This window comes from Ornithorhynchus anatinus, chromosome 8 (assembly GCF_004115215.2).
Source record: "Ornithorhynchus anatinus isolate Pmale09 chromosome 8, mOrnAna1.pri.v4, whole genome shotgun sequence".
In the NCBI taxonomy this organism is placed as follows: Eukaryota; Metazoa; Chordata; class Mammalia; order Monotremata; family Ornithorhynchidae; genus Ornithorhynchus; species Ornithorhynchus anatinus.
In genome coordinates, this window is record NC_041735.1 from 25,419,166 (window position 1) to 25,437,783 (window position 18,618).

Sequence of the window (18,618 nt, forward strand, 5' to 3'; positions counted from 1 at the left end):
GCTAAGCGCTTGGAGTTTACAATTGGGCAACAGACAGAGACAATCCCTGCCCATTCATTCACTCAATAGTCTTTATTGAGCACTTCCTGTGGGCAGAGCACTGTGCTAAGCGCTTGGACTGTACTATTCGGCAACAGATAGAGACAAGCCCTGCCCATTCATTCATTTATTGAGCGCTTCCTATGTGCAGAGCACTGTACTAAGCGCTTGGACTGTACAATTCGGCAACAGAGACCATTCCTGCCCAATCATTCATTTACTGAGCACTTACTATGTGCAGATCACTGTGCTAAGCGCTTGGACTGTACAATTGGGCAACAAATAGAGACAGTCCCTGCCCATTCCTTCATTCAATAGTATTTATTGAGCGCTTCCTATGTGCAGAGCACTTAGAGAAGCAGCGCGGCTCAGTGGATAGAGCCCGGGCTTGGGAGTCAGAGGTCATGGGTTCGACTCCCGGCTCTGCCACTTGGCAGCTGTGTGACTGTGGGCAAGTTACTTCTCTGGGCCTCAGTGACCTCATCTGGAAACTGGGGATTACAGATTGTGAGCCTCATCTGGGACCACCTCATTACCCTGTATCTACCCCAGCACTTAGAACAGTGCTCTGCGCATAGTAAGCGCTTAACAAATACCAACGTTATTATTATTCTTAAGCGCTTCTCATGGACCAGTTCATCCACTCATTCAAGCGCATTCGTTCACTAAATAGTATTTATTGAGCGCTTGCTAGGTGCAGAGCACTGGACTAAGCACTTGGAATGGATAATTTGGCAACGGATAGAGACAGTCCCTGTCCAAGGATGGGCTCACAGTCTCATTCATTCATTCAATAGTATTTATTGAGCGCTTGCTAGGTGCAGAGCACTGGACTAAGCGCTTGGAACGGACAATTCGGCAACGGATAGAGACAGTCCCTGCCCAAGGACGGGCTCACAGAGGGGAAGACAGACGGCAGAGCAAAACAGAACACGACAAAAATAAGACATCATCAAGATAAATAGAATCAAGGGGATGGACACCTCATTAACAAAATAAATAGGGTAATAAATAATATAGACAGATGAGCACATTGCTGAGGGGAGGGGAAGGGGGAAGAGCAGAGGAAAAGGAGGGGCTCAGTCTGGGAAGGCATCCTGGAGGAGGTGAGTGCTCAGGAGGGCGAGAAACGTATTAGAGAAGCAGCGTGGCCCAGTGGAAAGAGCCCGGGCCTGGGAGTCAGAGGTCGTGGGTTCTCATCCCCCCTCCCCGCTACTTGTCAGCTGGGTGACTTTGGACAAGTCATTTCACTTCTCTGGGCCTCAGTCACCTCATCTATAAAATGGGTGCTTGGCACATAATAAGCGCTTAATGATAATAATTATGGTATTTGTTTATTAAGCGCTTGCTATGTGCCAAGCACTGTTCTAAATGCTGGGGTCAATACAAGGTAATCAGGTGGTCCCACGTGGGGCTCAGTCTCAATCCCCATTTTGCAGATGAGATAACGGAGGCACGGAGAAGTTAAGTGACTTACCCAAGGTCACACAGCAGACTCGTGGCACAACCAGGACTGGAACCCACGACCTCTGACTCCCAAGCCCAAGCTCTTTCCACTAAGCCACGCTGCTTGCCTAACGAATATGTAACAAATGTTTAACAAATACCATCATTATTATTATTTACTGAGTGCGTACTGTGTGCAGAGCACTGGACTAAGCGCTTGGGAGCATACAATATAACAACAAACAGACACATTCCTGCCCACAATGAGCTCATAGTCTAGAAAGGGAGGAGACATTTATCTGCTGTGTGACCTTGGGCAAGTCACTTCACTTCTCTGGGCCTCGGTTCCCTCATCTGGAAAATGGGCCCCAGGTGGGACAGGGACTATGTCCAACCCTATTTGCTTATATCCATCCCAGCGTTTAGTACAGCGGTTGGCACATGGTGAGCACTTAACAGATACCAAAACTATTAAAATAATTGAGAATATATTATTATTATTGACAATAAGAATAATAATGGTACTTGTTAAGCACTTACAATAGGCTAAGTACTGTTCTAAGCACTGGGGTAGATACAAGGTTATCAGGTTGTCCCATTTGGGGCTCATAGTCTTAATTCCCATTTTACAGATGAGGTAACTGAGGCACAGAGAAGTTAAGCGACATGCCCCAGGTCACACAGTTGACAAGTAGAGGAGCAGCGTGGCTTAGTGGCAAGAGCCCAGGCTTGGGAGTCAGAGGACGTGGGTTCTAATCCCGGCTCCGCCACTTGTCTCAGCTTTCCTCAGCCGGAAAATGGGTTTGTAAGTTCGAGGAGGACCGGAGCAGACGGTGTGGCAGGGGCGGGAGCGTCGCCTCTGTGTCGGACCACCCCCCGATCGCTTTCCGCAGGCCTCGCACACACACCCAGCCCAGAAGCTCACGGACTCTGCCCCCCACCGGCTTTCGCGGCCTTGCCCGGTGCCTTTTCCTGGAGTTCGGCCCCTGCGTGTCCCATTGGTAGACACGTTCCCTGCTCAAAATGTAATCCCAGCTCTGCCCCCTGCCATCTCCCTGTGACTTAATTTATCTGTGCCTCAGTTTCCTCATCAGTAAAACGTCCTATATGGGACAGGGACCGTCTGACCCGATTACCTGGTATCCTCACCAGCAGTTCCTACGGTGCTTGGCAGATAGTAAGTACTTAATTATTTAAGCCACACTTATTGACCTGACTGCACTCTCCCAAGCATTTAGTCCAGTGTTCTGCACAACGTTCAGTAAATACTATCAGACGATTGATTCATGGCCACGACCGGGTCCTCCACCCTCCCTGGCGTGTTTTTATGAGGCCCGACGACTGCAGGGACAGAAAGGGCCCAGTCACCGTCACTTTATCCCAGTTGTCGGACCCAGGGCGAGACGGCGATGACCTATTCGGCCCAACCTGAGGCATTATTTCGAACTGATACGATAGCATTCCGTCCCCACATGTCAGCCAGGCAGGACATCAACCCTACCTATTTTGACCCAGCCCCACTTCAAACTGACAGCACCGTGTCTTATCGGGGTAACCGTGGCCCCTTAAAAGGACGTATTAACACCTCACCCCTATAAACGACATAAACGAGCCCCACGAGACCTGTCAAGGCCGAAGGGCCTCAACCCACGGGTTTGGAACGTGAACCCGTTTTCCAGGACAAAAGGGAATTGAAGGTTGGAACACACCTCTAGATTTAAGCCACTCTATAAATATCAGATACTTATTGAAAAAGTTAGGCCTTCATTCCCCCTTCCCGGGACTCTCAATTTGGGGAACATCTTTCTCGTGGCATACTGTATTGTCCAAATGGTTATAGTCATCAAAGTATCGAACTACTGCCCAAGTACAGAATGCTCAATAAATGCAAATATCACTATTGGAAGAGGCCACAGGGGAAAAAAAAAATCTAGTCCTGTTTCTCCTCCTCCTCTCCCCCAACTCTAGTGTGAAAAGATATTTGATCTTTTAAAAAGTAAATAATAAGACTGGAAGGAATTTTAAGGAAGCATTTCATAACTCCTCTGGCAGTTGAGAATCGGCTCTTTTTATGTGCCCACTCGACAAAGGGAGTCAATTAATCGATAATATTTATTGAGCACCTACTACTAATAATATTAACTGTGATATTTATTAAGCACTTGCTATGGGCCAAATGGCAGGGTAGCTTCCCCTTTTCCCTCTGCTCCACCTCTACCCCCACTTCTCCTCCCCTCAGCTAAGCCCTCTTTTCCCCCCTTTCCCTCTGCTCCTCCCCTCTCCCTTCTCCTCCCCTCAGCACTGTGCTCATCCACTCAACTGTCTATATTTTCATTACCCTATTTATTTTGTTAATGAGATGTACATCACCTTGATTCTATTTATTTGCTATTGTTTTGAGATGTTCATCCTCTTGATTCTATTTATTAGTACTGTTTTTATCTGTCTCCCCCGATTAGACTGTAAGCCCGTCAAAGGGCAGGGACCGTCTCTATCTGTTATCGATTTGTCCATTCCAAGCGCTTAGTACAGTGCTCTGCACACAGTAAGCGCTCAATAAATACTATTGAATGAAGGCAACACAAGCAAATCAGACACAGTCCCTTTCCCACTTGGGGTTCCCAGACCAGGTCGAGGGAGAATAGGTTTTTATCTCCATTTTTAAAGGAGGACATTGAGGCACAGAAATATCAAGTGACTTGCCCAAAGTCACACAGACAGGCAGTGACAGAGCCGGGATAAGAACTCACATCTCCTAACTCCCTGCTTCTTCCACTAGGCACTAGGCCAAGTTGCTACGCTGGGCAGAGAATTGTTCGAAGCACTTGGGAGAGTAATAATAATGTTGGTATTTGTTAAGCGCTTACTATGTGCAAAGCACTGTTCTAAGCCCTGGGGGATACAAGGTGATCAGGTTGTCCCTCATGGGGCTCATGGTCTTCATCCCCATTCTTTAGATGAGGTAACTGAGGCCCAGAGAAGTTAAGTGACTTGCCCAAAGTCACACAGCTAACAAGTAGCCAAGCCGGGATTAGAACCCTCGACCTCTGACTCAGCTTTCCTCAGCTGGAAAATGGGTTTGTAATGGGTTTGTCAGAACAGTGCTCTGCACATAGTAAACGCTTAACAAATACCAACATTATTATTATTATTATTTAAAACACTCAATCATCCTGCCCCCTCTTACCTTACCTCGCTGATTTCCTAGTACAACCCAGCACGTTCACTCTTTTAACCCCAAAGACTCACTGTATCTTGATCTCATCTATCTCGCTGCTGACCCCTTCCCTGCATCCTGCTTCTAGCCTACAACTCCCTTCCCCTTCATATCCAACAGACCCTCATCTAAAAATAATAATAATAATTGCGGTATCTGTTAACTGCACTTACTATCTGCCAGGAACTGGACTAAGCCCTGGGGCAGACACATGGTAATTGGGTTGGTCACAATCCCTGTCCCACAGAGGGCTCACAGTCTTCATCCCCATTTTACAGGTGAGGGAACTGAGGCACAGAGAAGTTAAGTAACTTGCCTTCAAAGCCTTATTAAAATCACCTCTCCTCCAAGAAGTCTTCCTTAACTAAGCCCTCATTTCCCTTCATCGTGGCTTCTGCACTGCCCCGGCACTTGGATTCATACCTTTTATTCACCATACCTTCAACCCTAAATATTTTTGGTACATATCCATAATATATTTTAATGTGTGTCTCCCCTCTAGACTGCTCCTTACGGGCATGAAAGTGTCAACCAACTCTATTGCATTGTACTCCACCAGGTGCTTAGTATAGTGCTCTACACGCAGGGACCTTGTCTAAATTTATTTCTGTGCCTAGTCCATCCCTCAGCATTCATTTATTACTATTACCACTATTTATCTATGATAAGGAGGTTTCACATGGGTGGATATTCACTTCCACCTAGCAGTCCTGGTCACTCTGCCTCTGTTCACACCTATATCAGGAACTGGTACTTCCTATTAAATCTTTCTGGGGAAATGGAATTTAGCCACAGATTTGATCCGGGCATACCTTATACGCAATACCAAACTCACAAGACGATTATTGATCAATCGATTGATCAATGCTGTTTACTGAGTGCTTACTGTGTGCAAAGTATACAGTACTAAGCACTTGACAGTTGTAATAATCCTATATTGAGACACACTCCACTCTGCTGTGACCTTGGGCAAGCCTTTTAACCTCTCTGTCTCTCAGTTACCTCATCTGTAAAATGGGGATTAAGGCTGTGATCCCCACATGGAACAACCTTATATCTACCCTAGCGCTTAGAACAGTGTTTGGCACATAGTAAGCACTTAAATACCATTATTATTATTATTACCAGTCTCTCTCCACAAGGCCAGGAACTGATTTCACCATTTCGATTTGACTGACTGGGCATTTCAGCCTTTGTTCTTATCCCCCACCTCACTACTGGTTTGAGCTGCCTCAGGAAAGTCCCTAGTGACCACGACTCGATTGATGGAAAACTTCGAGGGGAGAACGGATGGAGCTGTCAGAATGCTCAAAGGATCCACTTTCAATTCTGGTGGATCAGGAGACACCAGAAGGAAGCTACATTGCAGATCGGCTGCCTCGTATCCACAAGCACAACCTGGGTGCTGTGGTTACTTCAAAGTAAACTGGATCAAGTTCAGCAAAATAAAATACAATTTACCAATCTCCCTTTGTCTCGTCTCATTCTGTCGAGTCGTCTCCGATCCAAAGCAACGCTATGGACGCATCTCCACTCTCTTTCTGCAATCGCTCTGATAGTGTATCCATAGCTTTCTTGGGAAAAATACGGAAGTGGTTTACCGTTGCTTCTTCCACACAGCAAACTTGAGTCTCCTCCCTCGACTGGTTCCCGTCCCACTGCTGCCCAGCACAGGTGAGTTTTGACTTGCAGCAGGTTGCCTTCTGCTTGCTAGCCACTGCCCAAACTAGGAATGGAATGGATAGGCCTCTGCTCGACCCTCCCTCCCATAAAGCCAAGACTGGTAAAGTACTGGAAACTCTCCAGGTGCGACCCTGAGAGGGCAAACTCTTCCTTTAGTTAGCCTGAAAACAAGACAGAGAACATCCTGGCTTCTAGTAGGTGAAATATTCTTAAAAGGTTATTTTGTTTTTTTCCCCAAATGGATCTATAGTTCATTAGAAGACATTACCTTTGTTCTGTGGGTGTCTCAATGCCTTTGCTCAAATTGAGTTTCTCAATTTGTTGGTCTTTTAGTTGCTGTTTTTCAATATCATATTTCCCACCTGTACATTAATTCATCAAAAGTATTCATTAAGCCCCTTCTGTGTATAGAATAGTGTCCTTGGGGCTTTTGAGAACATGATAGAATTTGTGGATATGAAATCTGCCCTCGAGAAGCTTACAATCAAGCAGCGAAGACAGTCACTAATATAAACTACAATAAGATGGAAGTAATACAGTATCTAAGATATGTCAGAAATGCTATGGGGGTTGTGAGTACCTAAGTGCTTAGTTGGCATGGGAATGCAAAAATGGCAGCTGAGGGGTTACTCAAATTCAATTGGAAAAGACCTCTTGTAGTAGATGTGACTTCAGAAAGGCTTTGAAGAGGGGATCTGTCATATATGGAAGAAGAGGGAGTTCCAGGCAAGGAGAAGGGTGAGGCCCAGTGAGTAAGTTCATCTGAGAGGAACTAAGAGTGAGAGCTGGGGCGTGGTGAGAGAAAAGAGTGGACGTATGGGACAAGAGAACTGACGGTCTCAAAAATTCTCAGGAGGTTCTGCCAGAAATGGGGAGGAACGGGCAACCATTTGAAGTTTTTGAGGCATGGGGAGCCACACAAAGAATGACGTTTTAGAAAAAATATTTCATGCAGCCAAGTATAGACTGGAGAGGGGAAAATTGTAGTCAGGGTGGAATATAGGTGCTCAGACCAGCAGGGTGATCATTTGTTTGGAGAGAAAGGGGCAGATTCTGTTATTATGCAGGAAGAACAGGCAGAATTTGATGACGTATTGAATATAGGGATTGAAAGAAAGGGATAAGTCAAGGATAATGCCAAGGCTACCAGCTCAAGAAATGGGGAAAGCATTGCTGTTGTTGAACAAGGTGGAGGAGAGGATTTGGGGGGGGCAGGGTGGCGGTGAGATGAAGGGTTCAGTTCTGTACATATTGAGCCTGAGTTGTTGGCAGGACATCCAAGTAGCGATGTACTTGGAGGAAAGATGATGTGTGAGATTGCAGAGGAGAGAGGTGAGTGTTATCTAGGTAAGCTAGTTAGTCATCTGCTTAGAGGACAGTGGAAAACTGTGGGGGAGAATAAGTTTCTCAGGGGTGTGAGTGTAAATTGAATAAAGAAAGGAATTGAGAACAGACTCTTGAGGGTATCCCATTTTTTCTGGAAAGAGTGGCACATTTTGCCACTCTTCATAAGCCTCCAGTGGTTGCCCATCCATCTCCACATCAAACAGAAATTCCTTACCAATCACTTTAAGGCATTCAATCAGCCGGGATGGGGACGTGGGACAGGGACTGTGTCCAACCTGATTTGCTTGTATCCACCCCAGGGCTTATTACAGTGTCTGGCACACTGTAAGCACTTAACAATTACCATTATTATTATTACAAGCAAATCGAGTTGGACACAGTTCATGTCCCACGTGGGGCTCAGTCTAAAAGATCAGGGTTTTTCCCTTTATTATTATGGTATTTGTTCATTCAATAGTATTTATTGAGCGCTTACTATGTGCAGAGCACTATTTGTTCAGCGCTTACTGTGTGCCAAGCACTGTACTAAGCGCCGGGGTAGATACAAGGGTTGTCCCACGTGGGACTTAATCCCCATTTTACAGATGAGGTAAATGAGGCCCAGAGAAGTTAAGTGACTTGCCTAATGTCACACAGCAGACAAGTGCCAGAGTTGCTATTAGAACCCATGACCTTCTGACTTCCAGGCCCGTGCTCTATCCACTACGTCACGCTGCTTCCCTTTCCCACCAAACTTTCCTAATTCCAGAATCCCGAGGGAAAGGCCATTTCCCAGGATGAGACGAGTTCAGTTAAAGTCGCTCCAGATCCACCGAAGTGACCTCTTGGTGCAGGGGGATCAGGTGAAGGAGGAAGTGATAATTTCAGCCTCTTTTTTATGTCCACAGGAATGATAATTCACAAAACAAGATTCCACAGTCATACCCATCATGATTAGCTGGGTGGAAAAACCTGTTGCATAGCCCAGCTTTGAAGGCGGTATCTAGGATAATTGTCACATCCTCTTCTGACCCCGCACAAGTATATTAGATTGCTAAATCAGGTGTCAGTACACCCTTCTGATGAAATTAGGCCTGTGATGCTCTATAAAGTTAAAGTCAGATATTAATCCAGGAACACAGTAAATTTAGGTCTCCATTGACAAAGTGAAGCGGGGAACTGAGGCCATTATCTGGATAATTAATTCAGGTAAATTGATTCAGGTAAATCACTTTTGCCTGATTTGGAAAATGACCTCAATTTTCCCTTTTGCCAGGCCACTGAAAATCTGGTCTCAAGGTAGTTATATATCTTGCTCTATAGATGAAAGTTCTCTCCTCCAACAGCATCCTTCTCTATTTGATTTTTCCTCCTCCATTCTCCTCCCCAACAACTCAAAAAAGTTCACCAACTTAAGCACCACTTTGCAGTTGTAAATTCCTGATCCGGGGGATGAAAAGTTGAAAACAACCGGTTACTTCAGTAATTCCGTGCTAGACATAAGTTGTGTTCACACTTAGTTATATTTATTTAGTGCTGGGTACATGGCATAAAGGAAAATAATCAGATTTGTTTCCTGCTCCAAGGGGGGTGGAAGTTTTCCAATTATAGCATTCCACCTGTAAATAGGAAAACAACAGTGATTAAGATAAAGAGACAGCATTATCAAAGATTGCATCTTCAGCCTAATGCAGGGCAAATCCCTACAATGTATTTATATCCCTTGTATACACAAAAAACGTAAAACCACCACCACAGTTCAAAGAAATAAACGTTTAAACAGCAAAGGTAAAACCGTGCTAAATACGAGCACGGAATAATCATTCCTTACACTAACAGATACCTACATTTAATGCACATATGCCGGATATAGATACATTCAAAGCTCCAAGAGGAATAAAAGTTTGTGTTCAAAAACTAAAGCTAAGGCGCTTAAGGTACAGAAAGTGAAAAGACACAAAAATACAGTGCCACTGAGTAGTCGGCATAAGCCGTCAAGGAAGGAGGCTCATGTCACGAGCCGAACTGTTGGTAGAGGGACACACACAGATACACACAAACACAGTAACAGTCACCGATACGAAGGATAAAGTGCAGCATCTCGAATAGCTAATAAATTGTTGCCAATAGAATTAACGGGCGTTCTCATGTAACTTCCGGGTTTACATCCCAGGTAGTGTTCGGCCAAGTACGTTCTCCTCGAGAGAATGGCCAGCATGTGGTTGAGCCGGAACCGGATGGCGGCAAAGTGAAACTGCCTCTCTTTATTCACGTTTCTAAAGGAGTCTCTTAAGTACAGTTCGAACTGATTGTTGCCCAGGTATTTTGGGTACCCGGGGTTGAGGAACTCGGTGTTCCTGATGGAAGACAGAGAGCTGGTAGAACTGGCCACAGAACCCTGGGAGGACAAAGAACAAGTTGACTTCAGGCTAGAAGATGTGGACTGGGACATTTTGGATGCCGGTGACCCGTCCTTAGACCCGGTCCCCTGGGACGAGGGCAGGTGCCCGTTCTCGTCCCCGTCGGTCTGCGTCGAGGAGGATCTGGTCGCAACTGTCGCTTGAGAGCCAACCCCCCTGGTGGCAATCGAGGTCTGGGTTCCAACAGGCGCCGTGGCCACGTTGGTTTGCGTGCCCACGTCACACGAGCTCATCTCGGCCATCTTCTTCCAGGGCTCCGTCTGGGTGGAGGCGTCAGTTCCCTCTCTCAGATCTAATTCAGCCTCACGGCTGCTTTGGAAGTCCTCCTCACTGATGGTGGAAGACTCTGAATCGCGGCGTTTCACCTCCTCCTCGTTCTCTGAAACCAGCTTTGATTCCGGGTCGACTCTGTTAGGCGTGCTGGTGTGTTTGGCTAGATGCATTCTGAAGAGATTTCCCACTGAGAGTTCCTTCGCTGGAATTTTTTTGCTCACCAGATGATCAAACTTGTCACTGATCCTACAGCTGGACAGAAGTTTGGAGCTGATCGGCTTCGACTGAGCGTAGAGGATGCGGAATTCCAAGTCGAAATGTTCGGCCACTTGGCCCGACAGAATCACCAAGTTGCTGCTGTTTAATTTGCCATCGGTCCAGGTAAAGCTTACATAAGGAAAGCAGACACAACAAAATTAGGTTAAACTTGAAGGAAGTTATCAAAAAATCCAACCGTTTTCAAGCCCCTAGTCAGATGAATATTCAAATATCTCAAATGGTGTCATGCCAACAGATTGAGATTGCTATGTAAGGTTCACAACGATGATGGAGTCCTTAATATTTGACAAAAACTTGAATTTAGCCAGTGATCAAATTCCATTAGCTCTATCACAAGAATATAGTAGTTCAGTAGTATCCTTTCTAAGTGTCAAGCACCATTCTAAGTGGTGGAGTAGATATAAGTTAATCAGATCAGATACAGTCCCTTGCCCACATGGGACTCACACTCTTAAGTGGGAGGGAGAACAGATATTGGATCTCCACCGAACAGTTGAGGAAACTGAGGCAAAGAGAAGTGAAGTGGCCTGCCCAACGTAAGACAGCAGGCAGGTGGCAGAGCTGGGATTTGGGCTAGTGTGGTCTAGTGGAAAGAGCATGGGCCTAGGAGTCAGAGGACCTGGATTCTAAGCCCAAATCTGCCAACTGCTTGCTGTGTGACTTTGGGCAAGTCATTTAACTTCTCTGTGCCTCAGTGACCACATCTGTAAAATGGGGATTCAATACTCTTCCCTCCATTTTAGACTATAAGCCCCTGTGGGACAGGGACTATGTCCAACCTGATAACTTCTATCTACCCCAGTGCTTAGTACAATGCTTGACACTTAAATACCATTAAAAAACCAAACAAAAACAGAACAAAAAAAGAGGTCCCCTAACTCCCGGGCCCATGTTTTTCCCACTAAGCCACACTCCCTCCTCAATAAAAGAATACTGGCTTAAGTGAGGGGAGAAAATGTAGAAGGTTTGAAACTTACCTGTAAGAGCCAGTTGCCACTCTGATACCATCAATTAACATAAACTTTTCGTGGACCTTCCCAACGATTTTTGTCCCAGTCCTTGTATAGTAGGTGTTTCCAGTAATAGTGCGGACTGCCATAAGCTGTTTCGAAAAGGAAAACAAAAGGTGTCAAAACTAGAGAAACATTTTGAATGTTGCAAGATAAGAGAAAAAGCTTCAAGCAAGTTGGCTATCAAATGTACTCTTTTAGGTTTATGAATTACAGGTCTTACCCTGCCTAATTCAAGATGTGATCTTTTTAGAACCCATCTACCGATTTAGGCTGTAGGACTACATCCAATGTCTTTGGGGCTTGAAAAATTTGATCCATTTTTTTTTTTTTTAAAAGGCCGTGAAGATCCTCCGAGCCATCCTATTCTCAGACTGAATATATTCTTTTTAAGTAAAAAAAAAAAAAATCCAGTCTGTTAAGTACATCGGCCTCAAAATTCAAAACTATGGTGTCTAGTAATGGAGGTAGAAATTTCTTGATGTGTACAGCCAAAATTCTTTCCAGGGTACATCTCAAGAATGGAGAAGGAGTTATTGAAAGAAGTCAGAAACCATCGTTCATTTTCCGGGAAGGAGAAAGACCACCCAAAACTTACTCCCCTGCACCCCAAACCCTGCAGCACAAACCTTCTCCTGTTCGGGATAAGCTTTCAGATTCATACACATATCCAGGAAATGGCAGAGCAGAGAATGGTCCAAGAGGATGTACACTGCAACTCCCTGCTTCCTGCAGGCTTCTTGCAGGTCTCTGAAGATATCTATGTCAGTGAAAGAATCCATAACCAAAGCAATAACCTACAGCAAGGGACAGAAAGAGAAAAGGACAAAAACCATTACCGCATAAGAAATTAAATTCACTTCCATCAGCAACATCCCAGAGCCTTTCACCACCCCGGGCAGGTTTCCATTTTGTTTCATTTTTTTCAATCCTACTGTGTGCAGACCACTTTACTAAGCGCTTGGAAAATACAATACATTAATAAAGAGATACAATCCCTGCCCACAATGGGCTTACAGTCAACAGACAACAAAACAAGTAAACAGGCATCAAAATAAATGTAAAGAATTATTAGATATGTACATATATACACAAGTAGGGCAGCGTTCCCCGCTCTTTTCCCGACCCCCACCTCCCCGATACCAGGGCATTTGCAGAAACTCCCACTTTTGCAGCATTTTGGCAATCACTTTAGTCGAGAGGCCTGCTTAGTAAGGTCGCTTTGCAGCAGATGGACCTCTGCATTCTAGTAAAAATGTTGCTCTGTTTTAGCCCTGAGTCTCTTAATTACATCCTTGCAGGGCTCAGAAAACACCCCCCAGGTGTACATTGTCCTAAAAGCACACCAGTTTCTACTCTCAGAAGTGTGGGTGTTTACGTGCCTGGAAGACTTTCCAAGTCCATGCAAATCCAGACTTTGTCTAGTATTAGCTGTAACCTGCCTCAGTAGATAATAATGATCAGAGCCCAGTGGAAGAGGCAGGCTAAGAAGGCTGTTGCCTGGGGCTGGGAATTTTTATGGTCACCACACATCCCGGTCTCTCTTTCTCCCTGCTTCCAGCCTCTCTTCTCCCCATAACCCTGCGAAATCCAGTATTTAATGGGCCCAGACCGAGGCGAGTCAGGAGCCTAGTTTAATGACGGAATCCACCCTCTGCCTTTCATTCTTTGAACCACTCCATGCCTCCCTGGATCAAGCCGGAGGGAGGGGAGGGTTTGGAATCAACGTCCCCCAGGTATGAGGATCCTGAGAGAGTGGCCATTTCACAGACCCGAGGAGAGTCAGTCTGTCACTCGTATTTATTGAGTGCTTACTGTGTGCAGAGCACTATACTAAGTGTTGGGAGGGTAAAATACAACCGTAAACAGACACATTCCCTTCCCACAAGGAGCTTACAGCCTAAAAGGGGAGGCAGACAGTAACATAAATTATAGATATGTACTTAAGAGGAGTGGCAGGTTCTGTTCTTTTAATGCCACCTCCAAAGCAGGACACGCAATATTGTTTATGCTGCCCTGGGCTGCAAACTCTTCTCACCTGCTCTGTTTGTGAGAGAATCCCTTCCAGATCAAGAAGATCAGCAGAGATTTAACATCCCAGCCTTACCACAACAGGAAACGATACACATATTCTCTCCCCTTCTAAGCTCATTATGGATCGGGAACACATCTGCTAATTGTCATATTGTACTCTCCCAAGCGCTTAGTACAGTATTCTGCACAGAGTGAGCACTCAGTAAATACCACTGATTGACTGAGGGTTAATTTTCATATATGGCATTTAAGCACTTACTATGTGCAGGCACTGTTCTAAGTGCTGGGGTAGATACATGTTAAAATGAGAGTTTTCCTCAGTCTTAACCCAGGACTCTTCAGAGACACAATCGCTGTGTTAGAGGAAAACAAAGCTGTACAGAAGCAAGGCTCAAAATTCAGTCCCTTGCCTTATAGATGACAACCACGTTTTTCCTTAGTGGTACTTAAGTGCTTTCAATATATCAATCACATAGTAGATATAATATAATCAGATCAGACGTAGTCCCTGTCCTACATAGGGCTCAGAGTCTAAGAGGGAGAACAGGTATTAAATCCTTATCTCACTCTTTGTTTCTCTGTACATCAGTTCCCTCATCTGTAAAATGGGGATTGAGACTGTGAGCCCCATGTGGGACAGGAACTGTGCCCAATCCAATCTGTTTGTATCCACCCCAGCACTCAGTACAATGCCTGACACATAGTAAGCACTTAAAGACCACAATCAGTATTTTTAGTATTAGTTGAGGAAAATGAGGCACAGGCAAGTTAAGTGGCTTGCCCAAGATCACACAGCAGATGTGTGGAACAGCCAGGATTAAATCCCAAGCCCTCTGACTCCCAGGCCTGTGCTATTTCCTTTCAGCCACATTGCTTTCCCAAGCTACTTCCATGTTGATTGCCAAGCTGGTGGCTGGGATCAGAGAAGACTGTGATTAGACCCAAGCTTTGAGAGGCTGTTTCCATGTTCTTAAATTGATGATGATCTGTGTGGCATTTCTTAAGTGCTTACTATATGCCTAGCACTGTATTATGTTCTCAGAAAAGCAGCAGCATTGCCTAATAGATAGAGCATGGTTCTGGGCATCAGAAGGTCCTGGGTTTTAATTCCAGCTCCACCACATTTCTGCTTTGTGACAGGGAATGTAACCAATTGTATCTACCCCACTGCACACAATAAGTGTCAAAATACTATAAACAAATAAATGTGAATTGGATGTTGCTTTTTCAAAAAAAAAAACAAAAAACTGAAAGTAACAACAAAACCCAGGTCTAAAACCTTTTCAAGCAGTCTTATTTATTGAGTGCTTATTCTGTGCAGAGCACAGTACTAAACACTTGGGAGAGTACAATATAACAGAGTTGGTAGGCACAATCCCTGCTCACAATGAATTTACAGCCTAGATGGGGAGACAGACATTAAATGACAGATAAATATATATATATTTAAATATATGTGTGTGTGTGTGTGTGCATATATATAATATATATCATTCTGTGGAGCTGAGCGTGGGGTGAATTAAGGGCATAAATCCAAGTGTGCTGCAGAAGGGAGAGGGAATAGGGAAAATGAGGGTTTAGTTGGGAAAGGCCTCTTGAAGGAGATGTGATTTTAATAAGGCTTTGAAGCTGGGGAGAGTGATGTTTTGTTGGCTATGAAAAAGGAGGGAGTTTCAGGCCAGAGGCAGGATATGGGCATAGGGTCAGCAATGAGACAGACGAGTTTGAGGTACAGTGAGTAGGTTGGCATTGGAGGAGCTCAGCGTGTGGGTTGGGTTGCAGCAGGAAATCAGGGAGGAAGCAGTATAATCTAGTGCAAAGAGCATGGGCCTGGGAGTCAGAGGATGTGGGTTCTAATCCCCCTCTGCCACGTCAGCTGTGTGACTTCGGGTAAGTCACTGTAGCTCAGTTACCTCACCTGTAATATGGAGATTGAGACTGTGTGCCCCATGTGGGACACGGACCGTGTCCAACCTGAATACCTTGTATCTTACCCCAGGGCTTAGAACTGTGCTCGGCACATAGTAAGCGCTTAACAAATACCACAGTTGTTATTATTATTATTAAGGAAGATAGGAGGGGGCAAAGTTCTTGAGTGCTTTAAAGCCTATGATAAAAAAAAAGATGGTACTTGTTAAGCACTTATGTGCCAAGCACTGTTCTAAGTGCTGGTGTAGATACAAGTTAATCAGTTTAGACACAGTCCCTGTCCCACACTGGGCTCATACTCTTAATCCCAATTTTTTATAGATGAGGCAACAAGCACAGAGAAGTTAAGTGACTTACCCAAGGTCATACAGAAGACATGTGGTGGAAGCAAGATTAAAACCCAGGACCTTCTGACTCCCAGGCCCATGCTCTATCCACTAAGCCGCTCTGCTTCTATGATAAGGAATTTCTGTTTGATGCAGAGGTGGACAGGTAACCACTGGGGAAACATGGACTGATTTTTTTATTTTTTTTTTAGAAAAATGATCCGAGCAGCAGAGAGAAGTGCAGACTGGAGCGGAAAGAGAAAGAAGGCAGGGAGGTCACCAAGAAGACTGATGCAGTAGTCCAGGCAAGCTAGGATATGTGCTTGGATCAGCATGGCAGCAGGTTGGAGCTGAACGAGTGGATTTTAGCAATATTGTGAAGGTAGAACTAACAGGATTTGGTGACACTGAATATGGGGGTTGAATGAGGGAGATGAGTAGAAGACAATGGCACAGCTCCGGGCTTGTAAACAGGGAGGATGGTGGTGCTGCCTACAGCGATGGGAAAGTCATAAGGAGGACAGGATTTGGGTGGGAAATGAGGAGTTCTGTTTGGACATGAGGTGAAGGCAGAACATCCAAGCAGGGTCTGGAAAAGAGGACTCGAGGACTGGAGATCAGGACTGGAGATGAAGATTTGGGAATCATCTGCGCAGAGAGGGTTGTTGAAGCCACTGGAGTGAACAAGTTCTCCAAGGGAGAAGGTTCAGGTGGAGAATAGAAGGGGACTCAGAATTGACCTCTGAGGGACTACTGCAATTAGCGAGGAGAAAGGCAGAGGAGGAACCTGCAAAAGAGAATGAGGCCTAGAGAGATAGGAGGAGAAAGTGGGTGTAAGCAACTCACTTAAGGAATTTGGAGAAGAATGGTAGGAGGGAGATGGGACGATAAATCGAGGGATCTGTGGGGTCAAAGGAGGGTTTTTTAGGTTAGGGGATACATGAGCATGTTTAAAAGCAAGTCCTTTGTGGGCAGGGATTGTCTCTATTTGCTGCATTGTACTTTCCAAGCATTTAGTACAGTGCTCTGCACATAGTAAGCGCTCAATAAATACAAATGAATGGATAGCAGTGGAAGAAGCCACTGAAAGTGAACAGTCGAAGATGGCAGTCAGGGAGGGGAGAAGGGATGGGGTAAGTGTCCCTAAGGTAGAATCACAACCCCTGGTGCTGCAAATCCTTTTGGGTAGGGAAAAGAAAAAGATACTTAGACAAAATTACATTTGGGTTTTTACCCAATGTGTTTATGAATCTCTGAGAGATTCTGCCTCCCCTCCCTATGGCAACAGTTGCATAACTGCCAATTATCATCACCCTTGCACTTGTCATCAGAAAAATGCAAGGAAGGTTTTGAAGTCCTTGTCCCAGTTCTGAATGCCCAAAAGACAGGAGGAGGAAGAGCCGACTGATTCTAATTTGCAGAAAATGAGTGACAATTCCCTAAGCCAAACCACCGGGAAAGCAGGGCTATTGAGGGGTGAACTTTTCAAAAGTCATTTCATTACCAAAGATTGATTCACCACTTAGCAAGCAATACCATTATGCTATTAACCAAATAGTCTTCTTGCTCACTTCATTACTTAAAATTGCTCCCACCCTCTTTTTGTGGGCTATGAATGATCTGGATTAACAATCAATTCACACTTCAGAGGGCTTCAGATTCGGAATTTACTGCACCTTTGTCACAGTCTGTCTCCCTTATTTGCAGTTTTCTTCAGCAATCCTTTTTGGGGTTTATATGTTTTGTTCTCAGAGATTTTACCCCCGGAGAGCACTTCAAATCATCAAACCAAAGCCCAAAGTGGCCACCAATGCCACACACATTCACTAGTGCCCAGTTCCCGTTCAAGGGGGCTCCAGGGCCAGGCCGGTGCTTCAAAAGCTTGAGGGCTCATTCAGTCAGTCAATCGTATTTACTGAGCGCTTACTATGCACTGTACAAAGCGCTTGGGAGAGTACAATAAAGCAATAAACGGGCACATTCCCTCCCACAGTGAGCTTACAGTCTAGAAGGGGAGACCGACATTATTATAAATAAATAAATTACAGATATGTACTTCAGTGCTGTGGGGCCGGGAAGGGGATAAATAAAGGGAGCAAGTCAGGGCAACACAGAAGGGAGTGGGAGAAGAAGAAAGAAAGGGCTTAGTCTGGGAAGGCCTTCTGGAGGAGATGTGTGTTCAATAAGGCTTAGAACAGGGGGAGGGAGGCCACTGTCTATCGGATATGAGGGGGGTTTTCCAGGCCTCCAGGGGTGGGGCTGGCACAGACCCACTAGAGAGGAATCTCGGGGGGGGCTAAACTAGAGAAATTCCGACTCAGCAGCTGGGGCATCACTATGCAACCCTAAAAGTTTCTCACACGGTCACCATCGTCTACGCTATATGGAGTATATTTCCCAAAAGTAGCATGGTTGAGTGGATAGAGAAATGTCCACAGTGAGAAGGATCTGGGTTCTGATCCTGGCTCCACCATTCGTCTTCCAAGTGACCCCGGGCAAGCTACTTCACCATGCCTCTGTTATTTCATCTATAAAATAGGGATTAAGAATGTGAGCCCCATGTGGGACAACGACTGCGTCCAAAGGGATTAGCTTGCATCTGCCCCAGAGCTTAGTATAGTTTCTGGCACACAGTA

The 18,618-nt window shown here is 45.2% G+C and overlaps 1 protein-coding gene across 1 annotated transcript in view; it reads right to left on the reverse strand.

Annotated features, from left to right (window-relative positions):
• Window positions 1–9,215: 9,215 nt before the first annotated feature.
• Window positions 9,216–18,618, reverse strand: part of FAM83D (family with sequence similarity 83 member D) — a 31,219-nt gene continuing 21,816 nt past the window's right edge. Inside the window, exons 2-4 of the mRNA XM_029071294.1 lie at window positions 12,323–12,490; window positions 11,661–11,785; window positions 9,216–10,791 (exon numbers count right to left, since the gene is read on the reverse strand). Of these exons, the coding sequence (XP_028927127.1) occupies window positions 9,783–10,791; window positions 11,661–11,785; window positions 12,323–12,490 (1,302 nt within the window). The 3' untranslated portion in view covers window positions 9,216–9,782. The remainder of the gene's footprint in view (window positions 10,792–11,660; window positions 11,786–12,322; window positions 12,491–18,618) is intronic.